At 45.9% G+C, this 26067-nt stretch overlaps 13 protein-coding genes across 13 annotated transcripts; 6 read left to right on the forward strand and 7 right to left on the reverse strand.

The window, feature by feature from the left end:
• Positions 1-7248: 7248 nt before the first annotated feature.
• N7539_004291 (uncharacterized protein) lies at positions 7249-8397 on the forward strand (the record flags this gene model as incomplete). Its single annotated transcript, XM_056933893.1, has 1 exon — positions 7249-8397. The coding sequence occupies one exon, from the start codon at positions 7249-7251 to the stop codon at positions 8395-8397; it is 1149 nt and encodes a 382-aa protein (XP_056791434.1).
• Positions 8398-8612: 215 nt separating this feature from the next.
• N7539_004292 (MBL fold metallo-hydrolase) lies at positions 8613-9673 on the reverse strand (the record flags this gene model as incomplete). Its single annotated transcript, XM_056933894.1, has 3 exons — positions 8613-9041; positions 9100-9361; positions 9456-9673. 3 exons carry the CDS (start codon positions 9671-9673, stop codon positions 8613-8615), a joined length of 909 nt encoding a protein of 302 aa, XP_056791435.1.
• A 3-nt stretch (positions 9674-9676) lies between these two features.
• N7539_004293 (uncharacterized protein) lies at positions 9677-9943 on the reverse strand (the record flags this gene model as incomplete). Its single annotated transcript, XM_056933895.1, is given in 2 exon segments — positions 9677-9749; positions 9768-9943. The coding sequence occupies 2 exon segments, from the start codon at positions 9941-9943 to the stop codon at positions 9677-9679; spliced, it is 249 nt and encodes an 82-aa protein (XP_056791436.1).
• Positions 9944-11741: 1798 nt separating this feature from the next.
• On the forward strand, positions 11742-12909 carry N7539_004294 (uncharacterized protein; the record flags this gene model as incomplete). The annotated part of the gene is made up of 3 exons (XM_056933896.1): positions 11742-12244; positions 12307-12553; positions 12631-12909. The coding sequence occupies 3 exons, from the start codon at positions 11742-11744 to the stop codon at positions 12907-12909; spliced, it is 1029 nt and encodes a 342-aa protein (XP_056791437.1).
• Positions 12910-13421: 512 nt separating this feature from the next.
• N7539_004295 (PI-PLC domain-containing protein) lies at positions 13422-14985 on the reverse strand (the record flags this gene model as incomplete). The annotated part of the gene is made up of 3 exons (XM_056933897.1): positions 13422-13642; positions 13731-14330; positions 14421-14985. 3 exons carry the CDS (start codon positions 14983-14985, stop codon positions 13422-13424), a joined length of 1386 nt encoding a protein of 461 aa, XP_056791438.1.
• Positions 14986-16286: 1301 nt separating this feature from the next.
• On the forward strand, positions 16287-17384 carry N7539_004296 (SUR7/PalI family protein; the record flags this gene model as incomplete). Its single annotated transcript, XM_056933898.1, has 2 exons — positions 16287-16728; positions 16795-17384. 2 exons carry the CDS (start codon positions 16287-16289, stop codon positions 17382-17384), a joined length of 1032 nt encoding a protein of 343 aa, XP_056791439.1.
• Positions 17385-18348: 964 nt separating this feature from the next.
• N7539_004297 (uncharacterized protein) lies at positions 18349-19253 on the reverse strand (the record flags this gene model as incomplete). Its single annotated transcript, XM_056933899.1, has 2 exons — positions 18349-18590; positions 18974-19253. 2 exons carry the CDS (start codon positions 19251-19253, stop codon positions 18349-18351), a joined length of 522 nt encoding a protein of 173 aa, XP_056791440.1.
• Positions 19254-19378: 125 nt separating this feature from the next.
• Positions 19379-19708, forward strand: N7539_004298 (uncharacterized protein; the record flags this gene model as incomplete). Its single annotated transcript, XM_056933900.1, has 1 exon — positions 19379-19708. One exon carries the CDS (start codon positions 19379-19381, stop codon positions 19706-19708), a length of 330 nt encoding a protein of 109 aa, XP_056791441.1.
• A 272-nt stretch (positions 19709-19980) lies between these two features.
• N7539_004299 (uncharacterized protein) lies at positions 19981-20265 on the forward strand (the record flags this gene model as incomplete). Its single annotated transcript, XM_056933901.1, has 1 exon — positions 19981-20265. One exon carries the CDS (start codon positions 19981-19983, stop codon positions 20263-20265), a length of 285 nt encoding a protein of 94 aa, XP_056791442.1.
• A 112-nt stretch (positions 20266-20377) lies between these two features.
• On the reverse strand, positions 20378-21158 carry N7539_004300 (uncharacterized protein; the record flags this gene model as incomplete). Its single annotated transcript, XM_056933902.1, has 2 exons — positions 20378-20782; positions 20835-21158. 2 exons carry the CDS (start codon positions 21156-21158, stop codon positions 20378-20380), a joined length of 729 nt encoding a protein of 242 aa, XP_056791443.1.
• A 33-nt stretch (positions 21159-21191) lies between these two features.
• N7539_004301 (uncharacterized protein) lies at positions 21192-21478 on the reverse strand (the record flags this gene model as incomplete). Its single annotated transcript, XM_056933903.1, has 2 exons — positions 21192-21284; positions 21344-21478. The coding sequence occupies 2 exons, from the start codon at positions 21476-21478 to the stop codon at positions 21192-21194; spliced, it is 228 nt and encodes a 75-aa protein (XP_056791444.1).
• A 53-nt stretch (positions 21479-21531) lies between these two features.
• N7539_004302 (Zn(II)2Cys6 transcription factor domain-containing protein) lies at positions 21532-22187 on the reverse strand (the record flags this gene model as incomplete). The annotated part of the gene is made up of 2 exons (XM_056933904.1): positions 21532-21986; positions 22052-22187. 2 exons carry the CDS (start codon positions 22185-22187, stop codon positions 21532-21534), a joined length of 591 nt encoding a protein of 196 aa, XP_056791445.1.
• A 2331-nt stretch (positions 22188-24518) lies between these two features.
• On the forward strand, positions 24519-25310 carry N7539_004303 (uncharacterized protein; the record flags this gene model as incomplete). Its single annotated transcript, XM_056933905.1, has 2 exons — positions 24519-24802; positions 25208-25310. The coding sequence occupies 2 exons, from the start codon at positions 24519-24521 to the stop codon at positions 25308-25310; spliced, it is 387 nt and encodes a 128-aa protein (XP_056791446.1).
• Positions 25311-26067: the final 757 nt, after the last annotated feature.

Below are 26067 nucleotides of genomic sequence, written 5' to 3' on the forward strand. Positions count from 1 at the left end.
AATAGATAAATAGCTAGTACTTAGCTAAGAAAGGGTACTTAGATATTTATAATAGAGATAGCTACCGAATATATTATTAGAATAGATAGGATCTCTTAATCGGACTACCTAGAATAAAGATCCTATAAGCGAATAAGGTATTAGTAAGATCGATTCGATAGCTATTTGATAGTATTTTAGAGCCGGAATAGCTATAGATTAGAAAGATAATATTAGATAATATTAATAAAGCGCTACGACCGAAGATATATATTAACCTAAAGGAAAAGCTACTAAGATATTATTAGAAATAGCTTAAAGCGTTTAGTTAATAACTCGCGAATAAACTCCCTCCTTATCGCCCGGAGATTAACTATAAGATCCCGTTAAAACGTAACCGAAATAGTAATAAAGAATAACCGCTATATAGACTATTATATAGAATAAATCGAGAAGAACTATTATTTCTATAAAAAACCCTAACTAATCTACTAGATAAAATTTTATATATATTAGTTAGTTACTAGTAGCTATCCTAGTATTACTCGTACGAAAATCCGGGGATAAAGTCTATTTCTATATTAACTATAGAAGGTTAAATAAGATAAATATTAAGGACTATTATCCTCTTTCTCTAATTCGTAAGATCCTATAGAATATAGTAAAAGTAAGATAGTTTACTAAGCTTAATATTATTATAGTATTTTATAAAATCCGAATTATCCTAGATAAGGAGTAGAAGATAGTATTTTATATATAATATAGTCTCTTTAAGTAGAATATAATACTATTTAGTCTTACTAATATACTAGTAATATTCTAGTAGTATATTAACTAGATCCTATATAAATACCTAGATAATTTTATATCTATATATATTAATAATATTATTATCTACTTATTAGGATCGCTAGCGGACTATTAGCGAAAAGTAAGTAAAGTACTAGTAAAGCTATAGAGGATTAGTCTCTAATATAATATTAGGAAGTTAGAGTTCGAATAGACTTTAGTAAAGTATCTTAGATTTATTATTTATATAGGAGAAGGCCTATATATAGATCTAAAAAAGGTTAAAGCTATTTAAGTATAGGAGATACCGAAGAACGTAAGAGATATATAAAGTTTTCTAGGATTCGCTAACTTTTACTAATTATTTATACTATATTTTACTACTATCTCGGTATCTCTCTCGAATCTACTAAAGAAGGAAGTAGAATTTTAATAGACCTAGGACTACTAGGAAGTCTTCGCGGAATTAAAGGAACTATTTATTCTAGCTCCTATATTTATCTACTTCGAAGAGGACCGTAAGACTATTATAGAAATAGACTTATTAGGATATACTACCGAAGTAGTACTATCTTAGTAGTAAGATAATAGTTAATTAATACTATATACCTATATCTCCTAAAAATTATTACTAGTAGAGTTAAACTATAAGATCTATAATAAGGAATTACTAGTAATTATATATATATTATATAAATAACTTCTAGAGCTAAAGATAGTCTCCTATTTTACTATTATAATAGACTATAAGAATCTATATTATTTTAATAAGATTTATTAGCTCTCCGAATAGTAGATATAATAGACGCTTTTACTATTAGAATTCGACTTTAATCTATAGTACTAACTAGATAGATAAGATAGTTATCTAGATATACTCTTATAGTATATATAGGATATACTAAAGGATTATATAGATAAAAGACTAACGAATCGCCTATATAAGATATTCGAAAAGATAGTAATTTATATAGGATAACCGAGAATAGCTATAGATAAGAAAGTAGAACTAGACTTTATAATCCCGATATCTCTATTCGAAGAAGAAGAGCTCTAGTAGGAATAGGAATACGCGAGATTGATAGACTTAATATACTAAGTATACTCGGAAGTACTAAAGATAGATAAAAGATAAGTCGCGACTAAAATAGGTATAAAGACTAGTCTTTTAGAGTACTAGCTAGGTAATTAAGGACTACTTTAATTCCGCTAACGGATCTAGATCCCTAATAGCGAACTACTATATACCGGGATTATTTAGAAGATTTATAATTTTTATATTATAGACTACCTAGGATAAGACGCTATATATTCGATACTATCTTAGTAGTTCTTCTAGCCTAAAGCTATAAAAGATATAAGGAAGTTCTTACGAAACTATATAATCTATAGTAGAAGTATAGTATAGTATAATATAAAATATAGCCTATTAAAACTACTACTAATTCCCTAGCGAATCTAGGCCGAAATCTCTATAGACTTTATTACTAACTTATCTCTATCGAAAGAGAATTAAGTAATAAACCTCCTAGTAATTACTAATAGATTAATAAAAGAGGTTATTTTAGTTAGAATAGTTAAAATAACGGCTAAATAGATAGCTAAAGCCTTCTTAATATATTTCTATATATACTATAGCCTATTACTAGTAATTACTAGTAACTATAGACTATAATTCGTTAGTAGATTTTAGGAAGTTATATATAAGAAGCTATCGATTCGATGCTAACTCTCTACTACTTTCTATCTATAGATAGATAGATTTACTAAGCGTACGAACTAAGAAGTTAAAAGGATCTTAAAAGTATTTATATCTTATATATAAGATAATTAGTTAGAACTATTACTAGTTATAGTAATAGCGATTAATAACTAAGATACTATATCTATAGGAATATTACTATTCTTCTTTATATATAGCTACTATATTAATTCTATCGGTATTAAGGAAGGTAATCTACCTATACTTAGTAGAACTAGCCCTTAATAAGTAGATAAAGCGTTTATAAAATATCTCCGGGATATAACCGACTAGGTATAAGCTACTATTATAACTATATAGGATAAGTAAGAAGAGAACGCTAATCGGTCCTACTAGATAGTACTAGCCTATCGGGTAGGAGATAAAGTATAGTTAAACCTTAAGAATATTTAATCTTAATAGTACTTAAAGAAGCTTAACTAGTTATATAGAAGATATACTATATAGGAAGTACCGTCGCTATATACTATTCGGCTTAATATACTAACTAGTATATATCTAGTATTCTATATAGATTTTATATATCCTACTATATCGGACCTACTACTATTATAAATTATTAACGATTCGTAACCTCCTTCTTTAGTAATTAATAGTAAATTAGAGTACTAGATTAAAGAGATATTAGACTATAGGATATATAGTATAGGAAGAGGGACTAGAATAGAGATATTAGTAAAGTAGATAGACTACGTAGAGACTATATAGGAACCCCTAGATTCCGTTAAGGACTACGAGATACTTAATAAGTATAAGAAGCGTTTTAGGCCCGTCTTATCTACGAATTAGCTTCTAGTCGATAGGAATATCGATATCGCTATAACCGCCCTTAGGGTAAGGAGAGGGGTACTATAATAGGCCAGAGCCCGGTAGTAAACTATTAGCTATAGCCTTCCGAATTATATTAGTAGTTAATAGCGAAAGACTATCTTAGTATTCTTCTGCAGAATAATACTAGATCAGAAGGACAGACACCGCCTTTAGCAGAAAGGCCCCCGTATTATTCACTACCAAAGAGGGACCGTTTCTTTCCCTCCTTAAGATTATTATAAACAGTATATTAGCCTAGTATAATTAAGTTAATTCTACTACAGCCCTTTATATATATACTTAAATTAAGTTATAGTAGCGGTTCTAGCTAGTACTGTCGGAGCTATAGGAGATAGTAATAAGAAGGAGTAAGAAAGAAGAGGAAGGAGAACTCGAGGAAGTATATAGGAGGAAAACCTCTATCTCTCTTATAGTAGTCTCTATAGGCTATCTATTAGATAAGAATAAAGAAAACCTAGTCTTTATAGATCCGGTCTATCTACTAGGATCTAGTATTCCTAGAGGGAAGGATAGTTATAAGAAGACTCCCTTTATTAAAGTACCCTATTAGATTATCTATAGTTATCACGGGCCAGTGCCCGATATAGGTCACGTGCATCACGAGACCTTGGCATGTTGACGCGGAGAACGCGCGGAATAAACTTCCCCTCCTTAAGCTTTTTGTAAACAGCATGTTGGCCTAGTTAGATTGAATTAAGTCTTGCTTCAGCCCTTCACAATAGTCTAGTAATTATTAGGTAATCCGTAACCTACGATCTAGAATAGGCTATATAATAAGTAAGGCCCTCCTATAACTTCTAGGAAGCTAGGCTCCCGGGCCCTCCTACCTAGCCTCGGACCTCCCTATTATCCTATATATTCTAACCCGAAGGATTATAACCTCTATAGTAGCTCTGTTCTACCTCTTCGGGTAGCTAATCGATCGATTAATTAATAGAAGAGGGAGTTAAGAGTAATCCCCTCGAGAGTATAGAGAGGGAGGACTATAAGATAGATACTAGAGAAGGGACCGGTAGGGATCCCTAAGAATTAGTCTTTATACTAATTTAACTACTATAAGCTATCTCTTCCCTAATAATTAAGTCTAGCTATCTTACTAAAGTAGCTACCTTAATATTACTACTCTAATATAATTTATATTATAAGTATAAAAGTAGTTTAAGTTATACTTATTTAATATATAGGTAAAAGTTAAGAGTTAACTAGCGAGTCGGTTAACTAGTTCGAGAGCGAACTTAGAGAGCGGAGTTAGTTAGAGGAGTTAACTAGTTAGTTATCGCGAACTATATTAACTAGTAGATCGATTAGCTAGTTAATAGAGATCGACTTAGAGTATCGAGAAGGAGATTATATAACCGATATTTACGTTTATAAGATTAGATAGATATCTACGTATTATTAATAGTTAGAGCCTTACGCGTATATATATACTAGAGCCTAAGAATCATTTACTTTTCTCTTTACTTCTGTAGAGGAACCTTCTGTCTAGGACTTTCTAGGAGGATTCTACTACTTCCCCGTGGTCTGCCTACGATAAGTATTTAAGGTAGCACTTCGTCTTTCTTATTTCTTCCTTTCCTTTTTCCTCTTCGTCTTAGTTTCCTTATTATATAGGATATAGTTACTTTACCTTCTTTCTTCTATACGTAGGTTTATATAGCTATACTACCTAGGAGTCATAACTTCGACTCTTAAGGCTATCTACTAAAGAGATACTTTTACTTATTATAATAAACTAGGAAAGTAGGAGATAAAGAGATTCCTCTATTTAATTTAGATACTCGGATCTCTAACTATCGAAATTATATAAAGATAGCTATAGTATATTATTTAAGTAAAGCTACTTCGATAACTAGATATTAGCGACGCTAGGTATCTATAAAGAAGTTACTAGAGGAAGGTAACTACTTAGATCTAGTCGATCTATAGAAGTCTAAAGAGGAATTATTATTCGAGATCGAAGAACTCTTTAAATAATTAGAGCGTTAAAGGAAATCTAGTTATAAGAAGGGATTAAAAACTAAGTATAAGTAGATAGCTTATAAGCCTACAGAGTAAAAACTATTATCTAGTAGTAGAAATAAAGAGGCTCTTAGATATAAATATAATACTAACTTAAGTAATTCGAATGCTAGAATAAGAAATTAAGATCCTTTAGAAATTACTATTAATAGGGATTAATACTATAGACTAGCCTAGATCTACTTAGAGTACTAAAATATCTTCGGAGGAGAAGGAATAGTTCGATATAGAGAGTTAAGAACTAGACTAATATAGAGGCTTAAGAACGAGTAGATAATAAGTAAATATAGTTAATTAGCTTTTTAATAACTAAAGACTAGCGATACTAAAGGAGTCTATCCTCCCGAGTCTAAACTACGCCGGGCTCGGGCCCTAATAATATAATACTAATACTCACTACGTAATTTAGGGAGTAGGGTATAAAGTCTACCTAATATAGCAGATTAGCTAATAGTTATATAATTATTAGACTACGTAGCGATAACGCTCTGGACCTTCCTACTTACGATCTTAACTTTCTATTTAATTAATCAATCAATTCTGTTTTCTGGTTTCAAATTACTATTCTGAGTGCGTTAAGTTAAATATTTTATAGTTCTATTGTGAAGTAGAGTATAGCTTTTGTTTTGTGTTAGCCGAATCAAGAGGCTTTCGCCTCGTATCATAAAACCCCCGACCCAAACGCGGTGATGACTAAGACGCTTGCGTCGGGCGGGCGGCGGCTCGGCACTGCAGTGCCCTCCAGCTGTCGGGTCTCCCGAGTCCTAATAGTTAGGCGCCATTTCCTTAACTGCAATAATATCTGTTCTAGCGGCTGCCGCGTCAATCTTACTCATGGTCATGTGTCACTGCTGTATAAATGGAAGAGAATTCTCTCGATGAGGCTCGGCTATTTCTCTCAAGTCCACTTGAAATGGGCCGAGTTTATTACTTAGGTCGCCTAGATTATGACCTACCCCGCCATACTCTTAAAGCAGGGTGCTGAAAGACCAGTTCCTGTCTGGAAAGATTGGATTATATCAAGAAGCTCACGTAAGCATAGCAGGACACACAATTGCCATGTCGCTTCCGTGTCGACATGTCAGCTTACTGGTGCCTGGGACCTTCATTGCAGTATACATACTTCAAGGCAGAGTGTGCGACTGCCTCAATACATGAGCGATAACAATTCACCCTGTAAACCACCATGTCAACAAACGCAAATTCGAACCGTTAAATAGCTTGCTGTTAAACAAGGGATTTAGACCGCCACCAAATATAATTCTTAAATACTAGAATTGAACTTTCTTAGCTTCACGTCTCAGTGATTTGGTCGTTTGTGAATTTTGCCTTCCTAGGCGGACGAATAATTCACCCACATGTGCTTGGACCACAGAAGAAGCATCGGAGCTACCTTGCTTCAGCGGAATGTTACACAACCAAGCTGTATACTGCAGTCGCAATAGCTTTGTAGGCAGTGGGCACCTTTGATGGGTCTCCCTACTCAATGATATGTCTCAATCGAGACACTTCCATGCTAGGAGGAAGCATCAGCCCCAGCCCGCTTGGCTCCTAAGGGCCCCTTTGTCCCACTGAGATGCAGATCGCATTTGGTCAGGTTGAGTTTCACTCCCATGGAGCAGCATGCAGCCCACCCTCTAAAATATTTCAATAATGGAGTGATCTCCCATGCTCGACCGAGGAGAAGACTTCCGCCAAACTCAACGCATTGCCTCAAAAAACATGGACAACCAGGGGAGTAGGTTACCTGGCCTTATTAAGTCAATCCTGGTGAGTTCAGACTCCCCACGGTCTCGGCTTTTGCAACATAACATATCACACAGTGACACACACTAACAAGGGATTTACTTGAGCAAAAGGTAGCGATGGCCATTGCGGTCTCGTACCCCTATCTAGCCGGTCGCATCTCAGCCTTGTCCACTCTGACATCAAGCGCACTGAACAAGATCGGTGAAGAAAGGAGCTTCTCCAAGTATGAAGTGTTGTTTTATGACCAGATACGGAATTGCGAGGACGCGATATTGGTCGACGGCCACGGAGCCGCAATATTGAGCTGTGATGCCGGACGAGACCGGTGGAACACCGTCATGGGAACTTTCTATCAGAACCGAACAACGATCACACCTGGCAGGCTCTGGCTGTATCGATATGATGAGCAAATGCATTTTGGATCGTCGGGCCTTTACCCGATCAAATTTGAAGCGCTCCCGGACGAGTCCAAATTCCACCCTCTGGGCATCGAGTATCATGAGAACAGCTCGACTCTCTTCGTCATCAACCATCACTTGGATGGTTCGCGGATCGAAGTATTCGATCTGAACCTGAAGTCCCATGATCCAATCGCGAGACACAAAAGAACGCTCATTCATCCACAGCTCACCACACCAAATTCTCTTCGGGCTCTGAACGAGCATGAGCTCTTCGTGAGCAACGATCACTACTTCCAGGTCCGAATGAACCCCCTGCTGGCCAAAACCGAGACCTACGGTGCTCTTCCCTTGGGAGGCGTTGTGCATGTGCACATGCACAACGACGGATCGACTTCCGTCAGACCTCTCGCTAGAGTGCCATTCGCCAACGGCGTCGAGTTTCTCAATGCCTCCACGCTGGCAGTGGCGTCAACCAGCGCACGTGATGTTCGGCTATATAACATCAAGTCAGACCGTAGTCTTGAACTGGTTGAGACAATCTCTGTGTCTATGATGCCGGACAATCTATCAGTGGACAAAAAGGGTCGCCTGCTGATCACCGGCCACCCACATCTACCAGCTCTGGCTAGAATGATCTCGGATCGGACACGGTGCCTGGACCAGAATTCGGCTGATGAGAGTGCGTGCTACGACATGAGCGTCCCCAGCTGCGTGATGGAATGGACCGGAGAGAGTGGAATCAAGACTGTCTACAGAACGGCTGGCGAATTTAGTAGCAGTTCCACGGCCGTGAGGGATGTGGGATATGGAATTGGCTTGATCACGGGTCTTTACGAGAAGGGAATCTTGGTCTGGAAGGAATGAGTGGTACTGAACCCGACTGTATGGCTGGACTGATCTCTTCTCATATCAATTATGCCAGTATTTCTAACTACGACAATACGATGCCCTGAAACAGGAACGACATGGCTTTGATATAGAATGTGAACGAACTGACATGCGAAGCTTTTCATTCTAACTATGGCTTCAATGCAGGTCAGCCAGCAATGTCAATGGCATCAACTGCGCGATACTGCATTCTAAGCCTCTCTCACGGTAAAGCCAAACTTGTCCCCCCGATCCAGATATACAACCTTGTCTTGCAACCCAGCCATTTCAATCTCAGCCTTGAAATCCTTGAGCGGACTGGCAAACACATCATAGTCATCGTAATGAATGGGAATCGTCAAGTCTGGCTGGATCAGGCGGATCAGCTGCACACCCTGTTTCGCATCCATGGTGACCATCAAGGCAAGAGGTCCAAGGGACGGCGAGGGCACGGTTGTGCCTCCGAGATGTGCCAGCATCAGATCGATGCGCTCGTTACGGTAGAGTTCCGGAATCTTTTTCAATTCATCGACCAGCAGAGTGTCTCCGGTGATGTAGATTCTGTAGCCGCAGGTGAACTTTTCTGCGTCGTTGGGGTCAACCCCACCGAGTTCGACCATCCAGCCGTTTGTGGGTGGAATCTGAAGACAGCTTATTATCAGCTCGGAGTGCAAGACTGAGCATGGAAGTTTCACTGACAGCTTGAACTAGAGAGTTGAGACTGTCGACGATTGAATGACTCGGTACATGTTTTCCCGGCATACCCGTCACTCGGATCTGGTGGCGTCCCTGAGACTCGTTGCTGTTGATCTTCACGGCAGTCGATTCAAAGTGATCCAGTGCAGTGACATTGGTAAATGAGTCGGCAGATTTACCCGTCAGTTGCTTATGAGCATGGGGTGTTGTGATGATTGGAAGGTCGCGCCTCAGCGAAGCCTCGACTTTTTGGTCGAAGTGATCTCTACATTAGGTTAAATCAGCCCAACCCGTGGATGGCTCTCTTCTAAGGTAAGAAGGCAAGCCTTCAAAGTGCGAGGCTTTGAAAGGATACTCACCCATGATAGTGAGATAGCAAGACCAAGTCAATACGCGGTAGATGGTGAAGATCGACCGCCGGATTGGTTTGCCGGGTGGCAGACACTCCAGGACCGAGATGCACATGGTCGCCGGCGTGAAGGAAATTGGGCTTTCCACCATATGAGCATGATAGACCAGCATGATTCGACATCGGAAGTCGAGGCTCTAGAGCAGTGCCCGGGCAGTATACTAACATCAGTCATGATCCGCATTCCCATCCATTCGCTACTCTCGCAGACTTGTTAGCCCGAGCATTGCCTCGATTCTCAGACCTCGCTGTAGTCACTCACATTATTGTTGTTGCCGTTCCCACGAAGTAAATTGAAGCATTTTCGCCCCCGTTTGGCTGGGTTGGATGTAATCTGACTTCCTTCGGGGCAGGGAGCTCATCAGGTACTGTTGCTCCTGCAGGAAGATCGCGCGTCGCGGGGAGATCATTTCCTATGTTGATTGAAATATGTTGCATGGCTTCTGATTCTTCTGTTTCAAGTGTATCAAACCTTCCAGTCACAAGTAGGTCGCCCTTCGATATGTCTTTTACCTAGCTGATGGAAGTGAAAGTTGATCGAAATTCAGACGGTCGCCTGCCGGTCAGATTCCTGGACACACTTTATTTCGTTTACTCACTCGTTTTTATTGCCTTCCAATGACTAGGCTAGAGTGGTACTGCGGGGGGACTCAGCCCCTCCATCTTGCTGTCATTTCCAAGTTTATGCCGAAGCGTCTACGGTGTTTTGACAGAAAGAGGTTTAGTCTACGAGGATACCGATGGTTGCGCTCAGAGTGATGTAATAAGATCACGATAGCCCTCAAAGGAATAAATGCCATTCTGTCTACGGAAGTATTATGTTGTTGGAGTAATATGAACTCCACTTGGCCATCGGATGGGTAGTTAGTACTCGAATACGTAGAGGTAGAATTACACCGTGCCTTTTGTGGCATGTCAAGTAATATGGTCCGGTCTCTCTTGCGACCGAGAGGCTTCCATATAGAGCGGCGAGGCACCTTGGTGAATTTATGTGTTGAGTCACGGGCTGTCTGCCCGGCTCAGGTCGGTCACTCCATACGCCAATCTGGTCCTTGGGTAGTGTTTGCAGCATCAAGAAGTATTGATCAGTTCCATGTAAAATATATTCTAAAAGCAATAATAACTTTCATAGTAAAGCTCACACCAATTGAAATACGGTATACTCAAGAATTACAACCGATGCCACATTCTGACTGCTAAGAGTGGGTATTGTATGGTGTCGCAAATCAACTACCTGCTGATCAGCTCCACTAAATGAATAATATCCATCAAGTTATCCATTCCATCCGTCTTGGCGAGATTCCATTGATTCTTCACGCGTTGAAAATAGGGAAAATAATGCATGCTGCCAATTTCCTATGCAAAAGATGGATGGCATCAGGATTCACCAACTTGTCAGTTGACAGTGACACTGTGATTGTGTCATCGAATAACGGAATATGAGTGAATTCAAAGTCTGACTCGCGAAAGCATAAGGATTTGCACCTGTATGATTCGCATGTTCAGGAGGCATCTGAACTTGACTCTTGATGTGAGAGCACCTAACAAATATTATGATTGCAAACAGCGCGTTTTCATGTATAAACACCAAAGATGAGTACACTCTCGTCATTCCCTTGCCACGACACAAGTGATGACAGGGCCGAGGATGACAAGCCAGAATATAAAGGCACCTAATGCTATTTCTGCCAGGCAGAATTGCTCTGCAATCAGGTTAGCCCCAACACCGCCACACGAGACCCACAAAGACATAGCGTGGGCTAATGGTAATATCCGCCGTGTCCATCTGCAGGTACACACCCACTAGATTACCTACCTTCCACTTTTGAGATTAAGCCAGGCATATCAAGAATCTCCAACAGAAGGCTTGCTTCGCTTTCTAGGAAAAAATACTCTGCAGAAGATGAAGTTATCGAAGCTTCTGTAGTATGCTTTTATAAACCTGACTGCGAAAAATGTTGTTTGATAGCGAGACGCGCATCTCTCACTGACAGATGAGATCTGAACGACAAGCATCTTCAAGTATCTACTTCAAACTTCCACTAGAAGCTGTCTTCGACTATCTTCAACATCGCACGCGTCATGATGGAACGAAATTGTGTCTACAACACACACGTGTTCACGCTCACTCACCTTCCACACCTCTCACCTTCGCCTCTATAATAGATCACCTCTTGACAACTCTCAACTTCCCTTCTACAGCAGATCGCTTCCTCAGGGCTTCAATTGGCTCAACATGGATGAGTCTACTTATATAAGGCGCCAGCAGCACCTGGCAAATATCTATGCCCAACTCCAAACATGCGAAGAGTTCTACCTAGCTGCACATGAACTCCAAGCTGTGGGCATTTCGGCTTCTCCTGCCTCTGTGGCCGAGAATGGGGAGGTGATCTTCACACCCGGTTTCTTCAGAGCATACCCCTATGAAGTTCTCGCGGCTTATTCGATCGACGAGATTCACCAAAACATCACCTACTGCCCTCACATTATCTCTCCTCTGCGTGACGTGCCCAACCTCGACTCCCAGCTTCGAGCTCACGAGCACATCGTGGACCCCGAGGCCCGTTTGGAAGCAGCCAGACAAAGTCTCATCCTAAGATTGAGCGAGTACTGGCTGGAGTGGAATGTTGTGCGTCGTGTCCACAACCATGTCGACAGCCAGCTTGTGGCTTTTCGGCTGGGGCTACCAGACGGGTTCACGCTACTCCACCTTGGCTCCCTGCAGCGTGACTACATGGAGTATGTTGCATACCCCACTACAACAACGTCAACAGGTGTTCAAGTTGCTGACTCCCCCGCAGGAACATCATATCGGACAGTGACCCATCTCCCTTCTCGACAGGCGTCAACTTTATGCACTGGAAGATTGAGGACCTCCTCGATGACTCTTCTGAGCAGACAAATCCCCATGCCATCATCAGTGTGTTGACGGAAACGGACGCGAGCGCTGAGTCAGAGAGCCTCACTCTCCACGAAGTTCACGCGATCGTCACAATGATGATGATCCGCACTTCCCATGGACCCTGGGCCCGTGATGAGATTCAACCGGTAAGCTGAGACCACATCTAAACTAAGACATACGTACGGGATCGAACAGCATCAACTGACTTGAGTCCACCTCACAGCTTCTAGCCATCACCTACACAGGCGAGGGAAGTGTGAGAATCACGCAGGCATCCTGGCAAGGCGAGACCTTAGTCCTGCAGTTCTCACCACTGTGGGACTTACAGCATAGCGAGTCAGCACCGGTCGACTTGATCGTTCGCTATTATCTGAGTCAGTTGGGACCGGTGGACCCTGCGGCACAGAGAGGTCCAGACTTCAATGCCTTGGCGGAGCTTGCGTCGGGTCTGACTTTGGGGTTGACCTCGAGACCATCCGACGAACAGATGAATATGTCTTGATAGCGGGACCTGCAGAAGGCGCAAGGGAAGCGTTCTGGATTTTGTTTTCCCTTATGGTGTAAAGTTATTGGTGACTGCCAATCTCTTGCTATTTGCTCATATAGATAGGGAATACATGGAAGGACGAGCAAATTCCATACCCTTCATACCTACGAACATGGTACAGGTCCGAACCATCAAGATGGACAACGTTCCGCTGTATCTACCTTAGTAGCTGTCCACTTAAACGGTCTAAGCTGACGCCTCAAACAATCCATCGCGTATGACTTATATTCCGAATTAATCAAGCTGGATGGATTAGACAAGGTTTCCAAGTAAGGAAAGCAAATCCGAGACCCTCCAAAAGGTACGTACGACATACGCAAGTCTCATTATCAAAAAATTCGAGGTAATAAGCATCATCTATATGAGATAGGTATATACAAGCAGAAACGGTGCCGGTCCAGCGTACATAATAATGAGGACCGTAGAGGCATGTGTCGCAGAAGCAGAAAATATGGACAAAGTACACTTTAGAATGCAGATGAGAAAGCGAACACACCAGCCGAGATCATAAAGATCGTTGACAGATGGGCGCTTGAGAAAATTGAGAGTGCACTCGACACGAGTCCACAGCATTTACCGTTATAGGTCACATTGTTCATCTTGGCGGCAACTTCAAAGACAGATCCGGGGAAATTGCCCTCGTTGTAATAGTCAACAAGCAGGAAGTTAGGTGGGCGGTTCCACATTGCTATTTGAAAGAATTAGCGGGGAAATTTTTCGATGATCAGACAGTCCGATGTGCCATTGATATATGTATTGGAGAAGAGTGAACGTACCTGTGCAGTTGTCCGCCATGCGACCCAGACTGCCATACCCACTGACCGCATTGGTCTCGTTAATCACCGCAGTGTTGGGGATGAGAATGCTCAACGAGCCAAGGTTCAATTCCACGTTTAAGTTGTGGTTTGCCATGTACATGCGGTTCTTCGCATCCTTGGGCGCTAGGTCTGGCGGCCGCTGCTCTGTACAGGGGAACTGGCGGTCAGTGGGGGAGAATGGCGTCTCCCACATTTGTGAAAACTCGTCATTGAGCCATGGAATAGCAGTTTGATTGGCCTGGTAGTCCAAGAAGAAGACGACCCGCTTGTTCGCGAAGATCATGTCGGACAATGTCGGCCAGTCATGCAGTGCCATAGGGATCTTTGGAGATGTGTAAACCAAGTCCATGATGCCCGAATTCATAACCGGAGCGGTGTAATTTCCAGGGTCCACATAGTCACTGTTGACCATGAGGATTGTGACAACATCATACGGATGATCCCGAACCCACTGATTGACCGTCGTGAGGTACGATTCGAGTGTCCCAGCATTTAACAGATCACATGAAGTATGGCAGAGCATAATGGTGCCGTTGCGATAGTGGGATTCGAATTGTACTGCGGCCACATTAGTCATCGCGAACTAGCCAGCCGCCGAACCATGGATACCAAGTGTTCTTCAAGTGAACGCCTGGGGAGGCCACTTACACATGCGAATACCGTCATCCAGCTGTGTCGTCACCGGTAACATTTGATTTGAGGCAGCACTGCCCTTTCGAACAAATGGACTGTTATGAGCTGCAACCATGGTGATATTGGAGTAGCTGCGAGAGCAGTATTCAGGATGGCCGTTGCAGGGCCGTGTATTCTTCACCGGGGCTTGTGTCGCGGTCGCGGTCGCCGTGGCATTCATTGTGCTGTTGCCCGTGAGGGTCGTCGTGTGCCCGCCACCCACCAGTACCGTTAATGAGTCTGAGCTAGTGGTTGACACCGCAGTCTGATTGCCCGAGGTGAACGTCGCATTGCGGGCGGTTTGGGTTGACACCAGGACCGAGGATTTGCCGTTCGCAAGGGTGATTGTTGTGCTGTAGGTGATATAGCTGCCGGATGGTAAAGCGACTGTTCCGTTTGTGATTGTCGTAGCCTCTGCCAGATCCAGACTACTCGAGCCTGACTTGCTCGACGTGGTCGAAGGCGCACTGGTTATTGTCGCTGAAGTGTCGGCAGCAGCTTGCGCTGCGAGGAGCGCCAGTCCAAGTGATGGCCACCTCATTTTGAGTGAGCGTAAAATCGCGAGCACAGCCAAAAAAATGTAACAGAGAACAGAAATCGAGGCGGATGGTCAATTAAGGATTAAAGTCAATAACCACCCTGGCAATACCAATAGAGAACTGTAAACCAACAAGTCTCAAGAATGTTCCACCTGGGTCACTTCTGGGCGAACTCATTGGTCACGAGTCACGCGGCGCCCGACGACATTCTGCACGGTTCAACTTCACACACATCAACTTGTTGTTCCTTTTTCCTTCGCTTCCAACATTCTCTACCCAAGCAGTCATGGATCCTTCCCCCCCCCCCCCCCCCCCAAACATCGTATCAATCGTATCGAGTTGAGACTTGGCTTCTCGTCTAGATCACATTTGGGAGGCCTTTCATGACCCTCCGCAGCATCTCATCGATTCGAACACCCTTGGACCAACCAGGGTCCATCCAAGGGAGAGGCGCAGGGTACCAGATGACGCTGCCTGAAGCCGTGGCTTCCGCCAACAGCCCAATCTAGTCAGTGGGAAGAAGAGGCTCCACTCGCATTGTTCGGTCGATCGGCCGAGACACTTTTATGACTAACAAAAGATCGCTGGCCAGGTTGTCCCAAGTTGCAGTTCCCCAAGGTTCCGGCACTCTCCCACTGGTTTAACTGAGAATCTGTATTTTTCTGACGTACTCGGGATTGGCACCTGGTATCAAGGTAATTGGGCCCAAGATTCATCTGTTCGGTGAGACTACGGTTGACGCGTCATTGGAAAATCCGCAGGAGGACATCGAATAACCTTGCAGTTTGGCAAGTCGTCTGTATCCACGATCGCCGCGGCGTGTGGGTCAGGCTAGCGAAAAAGCCACTGACGACCCCAGCGAGCCTGCGGAAGCCTTTTGGGTCTTGGGCCTCAAAAGTGGATGTGGACAAGCCCCCTTCTCGAGGAAGTCTCACACTGCGACACAGGCTACAGCAATCTAAATCGTGGAATAACCCACGAAGATCGCAGTTGATCCAAGTTGATCTCTTCCCTTCCCCTTGGATTGACAGGTCGGCGACAGGTTTCCTTACTTGCTGGACTCCTGTATTGCTCGAAGCAAGACGCATCTCACAGAAGACGTGCGACGCTCGTCACAGTGGAAATCCCCCGATCTGCCGTTACTTGTGTAATGGCTTGAGAGGTGGTTTGTTGCGTGTTAAACGAATCAATTCTTCTTCGTCTTCTTTCCCAGCAAAGGCTTGGTCTTTCCGCCCTTCGTCCTAGGCTCCTACTGTCACCGCAGAATCGGCCATCTCCAGTTCCTCATCGCAATCGACACGCCATGGTCGTTGGGACGGGTGTGGTCGGCGACAGCCAACGCGGCTCACCTGCCTTTCAGCACACTGCCTCAGATACCCCCCAAGCTCGCCGGCGCCCCCTCACGGTACATTGGCATCGGGCTCTCCGCTCTCTGCTCTATCTCATCGCTTTGGTGTTTGTCATCCTGGTGATAATTGGCAATTTATCCAACAAACCGGTCCTGCGCAGCACATACTTCCTTTATCTAGATCTCTCAAACATCATTCCGCTCTCGGTGCCCAACGCTGTGTTCATCAACTCTATTGCCCAGTCGATTGGTCTACATGACTTCTACACGGTCGGGCTTTTGGGGTTTTGCGAGGGGTACAATGTTGAGGGTATTACGTCGTGCTCCAAACCGAAGGCGCTATACGCCTTCAACCCAGTCGAGATTATCGTATCGGAACTGTTGTCAGGCGCTAGTAGTAAGTCGTATGATGCATGCTCGGGGAATCCTTGGTATGGGAATTAACGAATCTGCCTCCCTTCAGTTGCGCTGCCCAGCGAGATCTCGCAACCCTTGAACCTCGCCCGAACGGCATCACATTGGATGTACGGTCTCTTCATCACATCCGCTGTCTTGAATTTCGTCATGATCTTCCTCAGCCCCTTGGCTGTGTCTTCGCGCCCTCCACAAGCTATCAAATACGTGGGTGATCACGAGCTCGCCCCGACGACCAGGCTTCCTCACCGACGACAACGATTCGTGTGGCTACGCTCCTTCCCCTTTGTGTTCCTCTCTTTCTTCGCTGCATTGGTCACGATTGCGGGCTCGGTCATCGCAACGGTCATGTTTACCATTTTCGCCAATGTATTCTCGAATGCAGATCCCAATCTCAACATCTCGGCCCATGTGGGTGTTCAGATGATGGCGTTCATGTGGGTAGCTTCAGGATTCAGCCTGATTGCCTTCATCTTACAGCTCGGCTCATGCTGCGCTGCCTGTTGCGGTGGCCGCAAGGTGCAAAAGCGACTCCAGGCGCGGGGGATGAGTTTGCATGAGAAGAGGTCACCTTCTGGGAGTGACCCTGGCACATCCGAAGCTTCCCAAGCAGAAACACAAACGAGGGACGGAAGGTGATGTGCTAGCTACGAGTAGGGACTTATTCGACGTGATGCGACCCGTCGAGATGAGATCCCGATCGTTGTTCTCATTTAAATTTTCCATTGTGTTTGTTCACTAGACATACGGCATTAGCCATTAGTGATACATTGCAGCGTTTATAGAGATTTTCCATCCGATTATTTCATTTCATTGATTAATAGACCTAGGAGACTGCCAGTTGTGCTAAGTCAGAAGATCACATTCAGATCGTCATGTCCTCGGTGACTGCAGCGTGTACTCTGGAGAAGACGTGACATGCACCTCATCTACAGGATCTTTGTATTCGACCTTGATAAGAAATTGACCCTGAGAGTCTCAAGTCTCGGTTGAACTTCCGTGGACCCCCTCTTCGTATCGCTGGACACGGACAAGTTATTGCTGCAAAGGATGATCTTCCCAAGTCATGAATGAAGACCATTAACTAAGAAAGGACATAGTGTTGATCATAGAAGTCTGGGACATGGAAGCCTGAGACCCGGTTGGAAAGTTGAGGCTCAGGCCGAGCCTTTCATCCGATCGCAAAATGGGCCTATTTGGGTATAGCCTCCACGGTGCGCGAGAGTACCGGGCTAGTCCAGTACTAGTAACTTGGTACTTTAAAGTTTAAGGTAGGTAGTGAAGCTACAGTACTACTAGGTATCATACTTGGTGAGTCAGTACTACTACTATGTGCTTAGGTACGATAGGCTCCACTGCCCGGTAGTTCTCACTTACTAGTTCACTTATAAGACTTGCTTATGCTTGTGGTACGCCAAATTGCCGGTGATGTAGACCTTTCTTTCCGGTCAAGGCCTTGTCTAGCTTAGCTTTTGCATTTTACAGAACCGGAGCTAGTACACCACTCGGTGAGTCAGTAGGTAGACTCAGTACTCAGTAGTCACTCAGTACTGGTTGTCAAGAATAAGTAGTATACTACCTAACTGCTCGATCAGTCTAATCGCTAAAGCGGCGGCTTTCCCACGTGAACCAGCACGCTAAACTCAAAGTGGCTTAATTCGCGAGGAGGCAAGAGAGTGGTACCTTTCACCGTGTTGGACGAGAGCGAGGCTGTGATTGGTGAGGTGGTGAAGGCTTTGCCCAATGCGGTAAAGACCTCGATGCTCTGCCGGGGGTCTTGGGTATCCTCTTCGAGCGGTCGCGAAATCAGCCCGATTGGGAAATTCGTGGCATCGTCACGTTTGTCTGTTGATTGAAATGGGGATGGGATGTTATTTAAAAGGGACACTTTTGCCGATTGAGGAGTTGGAGGGTTATATGACAATTATGTTTGACTTGGAGAGTTGCAAAACCTCGGCTTCTTACGTCTTTTTATCATTTTGGAAAAGTGCGTTCTGTTGATATGCAAGTAATGGCCGAGATGGCATCATTCGCGAGCCAGGATAGGCCAAGGTTGGGATACATGGACCCATATGAATATCAGCAGAATTTGGCACCGCCGCCTTGTGGAGAGTGGATGGACTCGAGATGTTCTGCGCCGTCATCTACGAGACTGAGTGGTCTCTCTCCACCGCAACTCCAGCAGCGTGAAAATACACCCTATGGGGCCATATACGCCATCTGAATACGATCAATTTGCGCCTCAAGGACCCTTCGGGCGGCAATACGAACATTCTTCCCTGATCTCTCCATCATCATATATTCCGCCCGCTGCCCCAGAACGACACGTGCACCATCAGCAATATCAATCACAACATCCCGCTTGTCATCGAGATGAATATACGCCTGGTCCAAGCAATCCAAATCAGCCATCTCCGTCTCTCCTCCTGCGACGGCAAAGATCCTCCCAGGACCGACCGTGTGTAATTCCTCGTAAGTAGACTGGAAGCAAATGATCGACCACAACATGACGATCGAGACAGACTGACGAAGCCTCAGAAATCACCAAAGTCTTTCGCGGAGCCAACTTCAGCCCCTTCATTCGCGCTTACGCGCCAGAGCTGGAACAAAAGTACGGCCTCTCGTCTCGCGAAATGCTTGCATTCATCGACGGCCTCAACGAGGCCCACATGGCGAACCCGTTCCTGGAAGCCACCAACACCATTGGCTCCCTTGTCGGTATGGTCCCCTTACACACGGCTCAGATTGTTGGCACTAGCCTGAGCGTGGTGGCGGGCCTGGGAACCGCTGGTGTGGCCATTGTTCGTACAAAGAAGTACATGACGTGGGCCAATGAGGTCATCTTCAAGCCCAAGGGTCTTCTCGCGCAACTCTGCAAGACGGAGAAGATGCTAGGCCAGATTGGCATGGAGGGGACAGAAAGATGTCTTTGCGCAGATGCAGTACCAGACAGTGATGGATAGTGCGGTGTCGAATGAGCCCAGTGCTCGTGCGATCGCCAAGCGAATGAATGCATTGGGAGATCGAGTACTGCCTTTGTCGTTTGAAAACATCGAAGCTCCAGTGTCACCGAAAAACTGGGCGAGGAAGATTGGCTCTTGGTCTGCTCAGCGCGCGGAGAAAAAGCAGCTTGAAAAGTTCGGAGAAAAGACGACCGAAGCTCAGAAAGATAGAGCAAAGCTCGACAAAGAAGCTGACAAGGTCATCGGGGGAATTGCAGGAGGTGGAGGAAAAGATGGCTCGTTTGGACCCGAATGAACGGCGTTACGGCAAGCACTTGAAACACCTCAGAAAGGATCATGCTAAATTAAAGCGCGATGTTGGAAAATTCGAAAAGGAACGGCGATCCAAACGAGATAAGAGCGGCAGCAAAGACCGCAAACATGGAGAAAAAGAGGCAAAGAAGATCAACAATATCTATTGGGTTCTCATCACGGCCGCAGACGAAGCACTTGGGGATGATGAGGACTGGGCCTCGGAAGCTTCGAGTGAAAAGCTCATTTATGCGAACGAAAGGTGAAGTTGATGATGAGGTGTCTGATTTTGTGATTTGTAGGTGTCGCGGGAAAGAGACTGGTGTTGTGTGACTGTTCTTGAGTAGTCTCGCAATTCATTTTCTATTATCTTCTCATTCATCTCTTGCTTGGATGTAATTGTCGCGGCATATTTTCCCTTCGCCCAACTTCGAATCCATGGTAGTCTGCGACGACCGCCATGACTGCTTCGAGCCAAGTTTTGATCTCGCCGGTGTCTTGATCCAAATGAAGATGCGCAACATTCAATGGAAAGATGAGCATAAAGGCTCCTGAGCTCCGACGCAAAGAGTGCATATGATAATCAACCATTCTGCAATATTTCAACAGCCACTTCGTTTCTTGTCCCTTCCATAGGAAGAAGGGGGTCATTTTGAGGTCTATCGGACATCGTGTTGCCAACATGCACGCCGATCGTTTCAAGTGATCGGTGTAGCAATCAACCGAATGGTGTTGTATGTCATCAAATCTTGGGCACGGTATGGGTCTGTGAACCAAATCACACTAGTAAATGGATCGGGTGGGATTGGTAGAAGAGTCTCTGGGTCAGGACCACCGGGCTCAACCAGGTATGTGCAACACGGAAACATCTGCTCCCACTTCCATCAGCAAGCGTAAAGGGCTTCGAGAGAGTCGCAAAGATACGAGAACACAGTGCTGAGTGGAGAGCCGCTTTTGAGAGCTCGTCTTTTTCCCACGTCAGAATCTTGTCCACGTCCTCGAGTTGCCCAGGAAGGTCGCAAAGCAAATCCTGAAGTTCTTCAATAGGTAACTTGGCATCTAGGCCACACTTGGCCCAGGGAAGGGTCTTCCATTCGGGAGATTCTAGAAAGCAATGCTTGCGCTCAAGAAGATATCCCACGGTCTGGAAGCAGGACATAACCGGTCAACTACACAAGTCTCTCCTGTTCTATCAAGGCTGGACACTCACAATGCACGATCTAAGCGTTGGCAAAAGGACCAGTGCCACACCAGACTGATGGCGCCGAGGGCCTCGTAAAGAGGTCTTCAACAGGTAAGCCAGATATTTCCAGAGGTCGTGGTGGTGGAGTGGATTCTACTCACCAGCTGCGCCAGACCTCTGTAATGATGTAGCCAACTGCTCGGCTGGGTCCAAGCGACCATCTCGTAAATGGCCATGCAGATGATTGCCACAAGTAACTCGTCCCCCATGGCCAGCGTGGGGGTCATGCAAATCATTTTGAAGAGCTTGAAGAGCCCATGAATAGAATTTGGCTGCTTTCTTCGTCAAGTCAGGCTCTCGATGAATTTTTTGCAATGTAAGCTGTCGCCAAGGCATTTACGGATGAGAAAGACAACGAAGCTTCATCATGCGGGCCTTGCAGCAAGACGTCAATCCACGCTGCGGATTGCCTCGAGGAGCTATTTTCGTGCCAAGTAAACAACTTGTTCACGAGATGAGAAGTGAAATGAGACTGCTCATCCCATGGGGGATTGACCGAGATAGAAACCACAGGTAACCCAATTACCGAGCTCTGGGAGCTGGAGGTTAATTTCCAGCCTCCGGCACTCAAACTCCGCCCTGCAGACGGACTGCACGGAGTGCTGGTGGCGGACGTCGAGTCCCTTTTCGACTGTCTCTTGTGCGACACTTGAGCCGTGACATCGATGAATTCAGCAAACTGAACATAGCCGTCACATTTATATCCCGCCTTCTGACAGCGAGTACAGGTGGGCTTGGTCTCATCTAAAATCACGTTAGTTGGTGGCGTTCGTCGAACCACTCAAAGGGGCAAATGATGAAAGCCGCACCGCACTTTACTCGTCGACGACGGCATGTCTTGCAGCCTTTGCTGTGACCACCGACGCCTACCATTCTGATAATGTCATGGCCAGAAGTGGACTCTGTGATCGATCTTCCGCGGAGGGCCGTGAGGGACTCGGGCATGACTTGACACCATTGAGGCTTGACTTGACTCGGGTGTGCGGGTGGGGGCGGGTCGGTCACTTGGTGAGGTAGATCGGCGCCGGATCAAATGAGCCCTGAAGCTTTGATCCAGAATGGATTCGTGTAGGAACTTAGGACGAAGACAAGGCGTGGAATCACCGGGAAGAAATGAGAATCAGACATTGACCCTTTTCAAGTAGGCTGGCAAGCTCATAGATTGTATGACGAGTCCATATGTCAATGTGGATATTACGGAGGGTTGCTGGACAGATATTGATGTGCGGGTTTGGGTGGATCGAATCCGGGCTGACGTGAAGTACGGTTGAAGGTTGATATGCATATTGTACCTGTAGGTTTGCATTGATCAACTCCCAATGAATTTGTATTTTGATCGCTAATCAGGACCTGGTCCTATGATCAAATTTCTTGCTAATGACCTTTGAACTGGGTTCTCTGGTCGGTGCTTAGACTACTCGCGCTTGATTTTCCACTTCAAATCTTCTGTTCGTGACAGGGTTTCCATTGTCAGATGTCAATTTAGTAGTATGAGTCTATGCCCAGTTAACAAAAGTATTTATCACAAAGTGGGTGATTCTTCCGATCCGACAGTCAGCATGAAGAAAGCTCTTTTGATCGGATTTGAGAGCAATTGAACGATCAACAGTCCGTTGTCTCATCCGCCAGTTGGCTCGTGCCGCTATGGACTGACTGATTCAATTCCCCGGTTTTTGGAGAATCAAACTTCTGTTGCAAAATTGTGGTAAAATAGATCGAGTGCATACGACCGTTACGAGACCGCTGGATTGAACACTCAGCAGTGCCACGAGCGAGTCCCCGAGAATTCAATTGCATCGTCCCCTTCAGTTCGCATGACCCCTGGCACTCCAACCTGGACCCTCACAAGGTTCACGAAGCATCCAGGGCGAGCAATCGAGATATTTTTGGCTACGAATCTACACTGAACCATACCGCGGGGTCGAGTCTCGGGGAATTGATCTCTTCCTGGCACGTTTCCAGCTCCTCGGGCCCCCTTGGCCATTGCTTCTGTCTTGTTCAGTGTTTGGTGCCCAAGATCTCCAATTTCTCTCGAGTGTTGCCGCTGGTTCGGGGCCAGTTAGTCGAACTCTGTTCACCCCTCGGGATCGAGCAGTTGCGATTCGCGAAAAAGGAGGATGATCAAGCTGGGAGTCTGCCCACACTGATTTCAATTCACTATTTTGGATTCGGGGCTTTGGGCTGGTCAACGGTTCACAGCAGATATTACAACAACTGCCCTCGTGATGATCAGACTCCCCGACGGGGCTGCTTGTGGATGTGAGCTAGCGAATGGTGCAGGTAGGAGACGAAGACGAAAGATTTTCTCGGCATCGCGGCGAGATGTAGCTGGTATGACTGTGCCGTACTATAGTACTATACACTCTACCGTATACCCCTCGATCTTGTCATTGCGTAAGTGGCCGCGATCACGAAAAAACCTTCATGGCCCCGAGTTCTAGAGTTGACGCGACGACAAGCATCAGGTCTGACGCAGAGGTGGTCTAAGGGTCGGCTTGTCTCGTGAGAAAATGCTCAATAAACCTTGTTGAACACAAGGGCAATCAGGATCGAAGGTCGGTGCTCGGATGTTGAAGGCAGAAATCTCAGGTGTTGGCGCTGCCTTTCTCCTTTGGAAACAACACCAGAATCCCGCATGCTTCCCCCCGGCGAGGGCCCAGACTCGAGACTACTCGCGGCCAGGTGCCACCCCGTGACCGCGGCCCACTTCCGTGTAGACCGGAGATGTTGTTTGGGGATGGAGAGATTCACGGCTAGACAAACCTTACCACATGTTCTGGGATATCCTCGCTCGGGAGCTGCACTGTGCAGTGTGCACTGTGCAGTCTGCGCAGGATCTCCGAACCCGACTGCTGTCCAATGCATCTTGGCTCACCGGTCATGGACTCATGGCGGCCGACAACGCAATCCCTAGACAGGTTTTGTCGGTACAGAGCAAATGGCCACACCGAGCGAAACGAGTGTCAATCCAAATGATGTGTGGTAAGACTTCCCTTCAAATCCCCCCCCCCCCCCCCCCCCGTGGCCTCTTTGATTCATGAACGAAAGGAGCATCGCTACGTTCAGGTCATGAAGAGGACTTGGGTATGGGTATCGCGGAAGACCACAAAGACAGCAGTCCGCCTCATCTAGGCCTCCCCCCACCTCATTCTGTGATCCGCTGTTTCCAGAACATAGGCAGAGACAGGGAACCAGCTCTGCAGTGCCACTGTCCACTGCCCATCACGAGTAGTATCATCGTGAAGCTAAGAGGCCTATACTACTGTCACACTGCGTATGTACAGAATCAGAGCGGGGGACCTTGAGGGCGCTCTCTCCCCAATTGGTATCCGGCGGCTCGAGGGTCTAGGCCAAGTGCTGGCCAGTGCCCAACTGCCACCGTTCAGTTTCACAGCCCCGCTTATTCTGGGCTACATATTGACGAGAAGCAATCTTGCGGGAGACGATATTGCAGGAGGTAACATGGACGAGGCGAATAGGGACTGGGGGGGGGGGGCCAAAGAGGAACGAGATAGACGTCTGATTGACGCTGATAGACCTGGGGGAGTTCTCGAGCAGAGGTATGCTCATCTTCGATCGAAACAACCGCAAACTCAAGCGTGTCCGGCCAGAGGTGATGAATCGCGCACGAGAGCGCCGGTCAACCCAGGTCAATTAGGGATCGAGAATCATGCAGAGGGACCACCAACACGATCTGATGGCAGGTCTTTGGCAAGTCGATGTTGGAAGGTTCGGAAGTAGTAGGTCTAGAGTCTAGACTCGCAGGCCGCCCTCCAGTTCACGTGAGACGCAAATCATGTGAGCGTACGAGAAGGATAGGATAGATCGACACAGAGATAGTAGTAGTATCGATGCCTTGATGGAAGTGCGACGATCGGCGATCGTATCTCTGCGACGCTGGTGTAGATCCGATGTGCTTTCTGAGCGGTCGACTGTACCCATTGCAAATTGTACCCTTGGCCTAGAAGTCGACTAGTTACCTACTACTGCTGCTACTACTACTACTACTACTACTACTACTACTACTACTACTACTACTACTACTACTACTACTACTACTTAGTCTAGTAGTACTGTAGGACTTGATCACTTCAGTGAGAGCCCTCCAGCTGTGCTGATGTCGAGGTGCTTCATTCTTCATCGTCAGTCTACATCCCGCAGTCTCGTAGTAGTCCGGTTGGAGGGTTGATGGTTGAAAAGTGTACCGTGCAGCTGGCAGGAGCGGAACTGGAGTCGGAGCTAGCCGAGGCCTCTTCCTCCCAGGGGAGAGCCCTCAGCGCCCAATCATGTCCTTCCACAAGTGACCCGCAGGGAACCCACTCGCCCCGTCCAAAAGCCGGTTTTTGCCCAACCTTTTCCCTTGTCAACAACGCTTTTTCCTGTCAAAACTGCGGTTTCACTGCGATACCTTGATTGGGATCAACCTGTCAACAATAGGCTCATCACCGCGGCCGGGTTGGCCCGCGTGGGAGGTTGTTCTCTTCTTCCATTGTCCGAAACAGGAAGCGCCACAGCTCCTCTAACGGCGACCGTAAGGTGACTCGCTCTTCCTGATCCCCCCTGGACTCGGGTCGGATTTCCCCTCTCTTCGTCAACGTGCCGTATGTGTGTGTGTGTGTGTGTGTGTGTGACCTGACCGAGAGAAAGCAAGAGAGAGAGAGAGAGAAAGAGTGTGGGTGGGTGAGTGTGGGTGTTGCCAGCTCACATGGTCCGGACCACAAAGTATACTTTTCGGGCCATCTTTTTCTAAACTTCTTTCGAATCACCTTTCTAGCTTCCTCACCACCACCCTCCTCCTCCTCCTCCTCCTCCACCTCCACCCGCC

The sequence above is a fragment of the Penicillium diatomitis genome (assembly GCF_028827545.1).
Source record: "Penicillium diatomitis strain IBT 30728 chromosome Unknown utg000004l_segment0_segment0, whole genome shotgun sequence".
Classification (NCBI taxonomy): domain Eukaryota; kingdom Fungi; phylum Ascomycota; class Eurotiomycetes; order Eurotiales; family Aspergillaceae; genus Penicillium; species Penicillium diatomitis.